This window comes from Urtica dioica, chromosome 1 (genome assembly GCF_054948205.1).
Source record: "Urtica dioica subsp. dioica isolate 48M chromosome 1, U.dioica_male_clone48M_v1_H2, whole genome shotgun sequence".
Classification (NCBI taxonomy): Eukaryota; Viridiplantae; Streptophyta; class Magnoliopsida; order Rosales; family Urticaceae; genus Urtica; species Urtica dioica.
The window spans coordinates 32,099,954-32,105,224 of NC_142756.1; the positions used below are offsets into that span (position 1 = coordinate 32,099,954).

The following is a 5,271-nucleotide window of genomic DNA, read 5'->3' on the forward strand; positions in this document are numbered from 1 at the left end:
TTCTACAACGCTTAAGAATCCGTTGTAGAAGCGTAGTTTCTACAACGGATAATTAAGCGTTGTAGAAAGCTGTTGGATTCTACAACGGATTTTTAAGCGTTGTAGAAGCTTCTACAACGCAGGATTCTACAACGCTTAAGAAGCGTTGTAGAATCATTCTACAACGTTTTTTAAGCGTTGTAGAATCCTATTTTTGTAGTAGTGTGGGTTCGGATCTGTGAGATCTGTTATTAGATATATATAGACTTTTAAAGACCAAGTATCTCGTCGCTTTGGCCGAGTAGTTAAGGCGCTTGCCTGCTAAGTAAGTGGGGTTTCCCCGCGTGAGTTCAAATCTCTAAGGCAACGATTTCTTATTATATTTTTATAACCGTGCTTCCTATTTTTGTCTATTTTTTAGTCGTTGCGTATTTGTCTGAAGGTATGGCTTAGGTACATTACTTGTAACTCATATAAAGAGGACCACCAATATTGTTTGTTTCTTATATAATAAAAAACAGATATAAACAGTACAATAAACTAATGATAGATAATGAAATCAACAAAACGTACATGAAAAACTAATAGTTTACCGTTTACAGTACAATAATGCACGTCCTCATACATCATGAATTTAATTATTGTCATGATACTATGACAATAATCTTCATATACCTTATGGCGCCAAAATTAATTGCAAAAAAATAATTAAAAAGGGACAGCAATCCCAAGTCCGGACCATTTATAAATATCTCCAGCGCCACACACTTCCATATAAAAAACAAATAATTATATTCCTGGTAGAGATATCTTTCAAGGAAAACCAAAAAGAAAAAAAAAAATGAGAAACAATACACATGTTTTAGTAGTTCCATACCCAGCACAAGGCCACATAATCCCATTGCTAGAGCTGTCACGAAGGCTGGCCTCGCAAGGACTCAAAGTCACATTTGTTGTCACAAATTTCAGCCATGGGAAAGTCATAGATTGTGAAAAGTCAACTATAGTCAAAATGGCTCTGATCGAAGATGGGTTGTGTACAGAAGACAGAGAGAAGCCAGGGAGGTTGTCTGAGTGGGTGCTGAAGGAAATGCCGAGGAAAATTGAAGAGCTCGTTGATGAGATCAACGGCGGTGATGAAGAGATGATCATAGGATGTGTTATAGGGGATCATACCCTTGGGTGGGCCATGGACATCGCTGAGAGGAAAGGGATCAAGAGGGCCGCATTCTTCCCAGCCGCGGCCGCGAATATGGCCCCTGGATTTAGCATCCCGAGGCTGATTGACAATGGAATCATCGACAGTGATGGTAAGAAAAACAAGCAGATTATTTCTTGTTTTGATAATTTTTAAAAAAAAAAATTATGTAGATTGATATCTCAATCAAAAGTAGAATGAAAAAAAATTCATTATTGGAAAATAAAACGTATCAGAATTCTTTTTACATCTTAGAGAACGGAAAAATGAGTCGCGAAGGATTAAACAGTTGATAGATGAAAAAACGAAGACTTAAATTTCATAGGATCTTAGTCGCAGCATGATATTCTATACATCAATGTAAATATATTAGAGAGATTTTGAAGTTTCTATATGGTTATAATCTCATCATTATTGATTATATTAATTAATAATCTATAAACAACTTTTTATTCTTTTAAATAAGGATTGTTATTCGAAATAATGTCAAAGATTATACATAGTTTTTTGTGGTTCCTGGATTGATCTAGTGTTAATTTCACACTACCTTTAAATTGAGATTGTGGGTTTAAACTCATCGGCCAATGCCCCCAAAAAAGTACATGGTTTGTGTGAAATGGCATCTCCTATTTTGCACAAATGGAACTCAAACAAGGATATAAAAATGTCTTATAAGCATATATTCATTAGCGCATTTCAAACAATAATTTCACGAAACAAATCAGCACGTAAGTGGAATTTCATGAAACTACAAATCAGCACGTAAGTGGAATTTCATGAAACTAAACATAAACAAAAGGACAACAAAAAGTGGATACCTTCATGTCGTTTACTATTTACACTCTAAACATAATATTGTTGTTTTGATCAGGCGTAGTCTTGAAGAAACAGACGATCAAGGTATCACCAAAAATGCCATGCGTGAACACATCAAACCTTGCGTGGACAAACTTCGCAAACGAACAGATGCGAAAGAGTGTCTTCACTCTCATGCTCAAGAACAACATTTCCGCCCAAAAAGCAGACCGGCTTATATGCAACTCCACGTATGATCTTGAACCAACCGCTCTAGAACTAGTCCCACAAATCGTAATCCCCGTCGGACCACTTCTCTCAAGCGATCAAGATCTCACCAATTTGAACGATTCCTTGAAGTGGCTTGAGCGGCAAACACCGAATACGGTAATATATGTTGCTTTCGGTAGCTTTGCGACTTTGGACTCATCTCAGATTCGAGAGCTCGCCCTAGGCCTCGAGCTCTCGAACAGACCTTTCTTGTGGGTCAAGAAATCATTTGAAGATTGTGGTCAAGGCGTTGACCTTCCATTAGGGTTCCTTGAGCGAGTGGGAGATAGAGGTATGGTTGTCTCAAAGTGGGTTCCACAGCAGAGGATTTTACGTCACTCCTCAGTTGCTTGCTTTGTGAGCCATTGTGGGTGGAATTCGACCGTTGAGGGTGTTGCAAATGGGTTGACTTTTATATGTTGGCCTTGCTTTGGCGACCAGTTTTTAAATCGGAGTTATTTGTGCGATGTCTGGAGAGTTGGATTGGGTTTGGATATGGATGAGCTGAGTGGACTTATTGTTGGAGAGGAGATAAGGGATAAATTGGAGAAGGTTTTTGGTGATGGTGAGATGAGAGAGAGGGCTTTGGCTTTGAAGGAGAAAGTCAATGGATGTGTTGGGATAGCTAAGAATTCTAGGGCTTTGACTAAGTGGATCAAGTCTTAGCTTAACTAGTCATTGTTCGACTTCTACTTCAATAACTTGCATTAATAAGTGGTTCATCCACCAACTTGACATAAATAATAAATAATGTGCTCCTTCTTTACCTATATGAAGAAGTATACTTAAAATTTTCACCCGGATTTTCTCGGAAGGGAGACATTCGTGTTTGCAAATAAAAAGAAATATCTTTCTGGCATTAAACATGCTTCTCGTCAATGATTTTCTAAACTTAAATGCACTTCCTTTTGAAAGGGATTTCATCAATATTATAGTCTTTTTACATATATATATATATATATATATATATATATATACACACACACGTAATCAAACATCAATATTTAATATTATTCTTGTGTATGTTGATGACATTATTATCAATAGCAACAGCCTTAACTTCGTCTAAGATATTAAACAATTTCTTGGTTAATTTGTCTCAATCAAAGATCTAGAAAATCTTGACTTATGCATAGCAAATGCATATTCACAGCACAAAAAATCTCCTTTTCATATTGTTTGATTCGAGCATGATTGGTTGTTGGTCATCCACTTTTCCCATGGAGAAATTGTTCGAAATTGTCATGGTTCACTAGGGCGGAAAAAGAATATTAAACGATTTAGATTTTACGAAACACGATCAATATATCTAGTTTTTATTTTAATTATAACAATCGATGAGCTACTATAAAAAAAACTAATAAGAACATATATATATTAGAGATTCGAATAACACACATTCGATTTCGCTATTTGAATTTCCACGCTGGATGACAGTCTTTTGAGTCTTCAAGATAATCCTCACATTTATCGTTGATGTACCAACGCCAAATCTTCCCGGCCGTTCTCCGAATGAACAAAAACCAAGGCGTGTTCAACATGGTGTCAGATTAATTATTCCTTTCTTTCTTTTTGGGAGTTGTATGAACAGATTTCTCACTTTCAAGAAGAGAGGAAATACATCCAACCGAGAGGGAGGGAGAGGTGAATCCAAGTGTGGAATTGCAATATGTTTGTCGAAAATTGCACAACCCTAGCTCTAATATATGTTGTCAAGCTTACACAAATATACACTTTCTTTGTTTGGTTTGATATTACTCGATTTAATATGAGATATTCATTCTATACACACACACACACACACACACACACATATATATATATATATATATAATCACATATCTCCAAGATATTCATATCAAGGTGCAATAATCACCAACAAGTGGTATCAGAGCTAGTTGATTTACGTTATAAATTGATTCGTTCATGTGATTAATTTAAATGGTTTGAATGAAAAAAATATTTAGATTATGTTTTTCATGCAATTCAATATATGATTATGTGAATTGTGATTCGGGGTTGATCGTAGAATGTTTGATTCTCGCTTTTCTAGATTTATGTCAAACCTGAAATTCAAAGGGTATAGGTTTTTTTTTGTAAACTTTATTATTATTGTTGTAATCCAACGAGCGACGTTCTTTATCAAAACGATTGGCGAGAGACGGACCCACAACGAGGAGAAGTGAAGGACCGAAGGAGGGCCTCTACGGTCGATGACCAAAAGGGGTGGACAGCCCATCCGCCGCCCCTCTGCTCCCGCGCCTCTATGGCCGTGTGGCCTACCTGGCACACGGCCCGACCACTAGGGTCGAGTCCCACTGTGGCGGGTGGACTCGAGGATAGTCTGAGCTTGGGCCCGGATGCCAAGTGGGCCCACGGGCCCACTTATTAAAAAAGTGGAAAAATAAATAATTTGATATTGATTTATTTTCCAATATGACATTGATATAGGTTCATAACTTATTAATGAACCAATTTGATATTGGGTTCATCTCGTTTTTATTTATTAAGAGTCAAATATGATACGATAAAACCGAATAGAACCCTGCTTGCTTTGCTTGTTTATTTAATTGCTTTGCCATGCTTGACATAACTTTGAACTTGTGTAGTGGGTTATCATGGGTTTTCATTTATCAATTTTAAATTATCTAATTGGATTATGATAGTTAATTAATGAATGAGTTGAACTTATCGAAAAGTTTTGTCACCAAGCCGATAAGAGGCTACGCTGGGGGTTAATAAAAGATGATGTCTTCCCTCCCAACTGGAAGCTTTTCTGTGAAGGAATACTATTAGGATAATCAAGACTAAATGTCACGAAATTCCTAATTATTAAGTTATATCGAAACTTATGTTTTTAAGGGTAGCTTAGAAACACTCAAGTTTTTAATACGATTAATTTAACTCAAGTGGATTGTTGTCGCACGAAAATGAACAACTATTGAAAACCTCGGGCGGTTCGATCCAAGGCCGGACCAAGTGATCGCACCCGGGCCAAGAGTGTGAACTCGATAGTCTCGAGCTAGGGT

General features: G+C 36.8%; 1 protein-coding gene across 1 annotated transcript; it reads left to right on the forward strand.

Annotated features, from left to right (window-relative positions):
* Nucleotides 1-736: 736 nt before the first annotated feature.
* Nucleotides 737-3,155, forward strand: LOC149407897 (UDP-Glycosyltransferase superfamily protein). Its single transcript, XM_089627735.1, has 2 exons — nt 737-1,289; nt 2,049-3,155. The coding sequence occupies exons 1-2, from the start codon at nt 821-823 to the stop codon at nt 2,906-2,908; spliced, it is 1,329 nt and encodes a 442-aa protein (XP_089483861.1). The 5' UTR covers nt 737-820; the 3' UTR covers nt 2,909-3,155.
* The last annotated feature ends 2,116 nt before the right edge of the window (nt 3,156-5,271 follow it).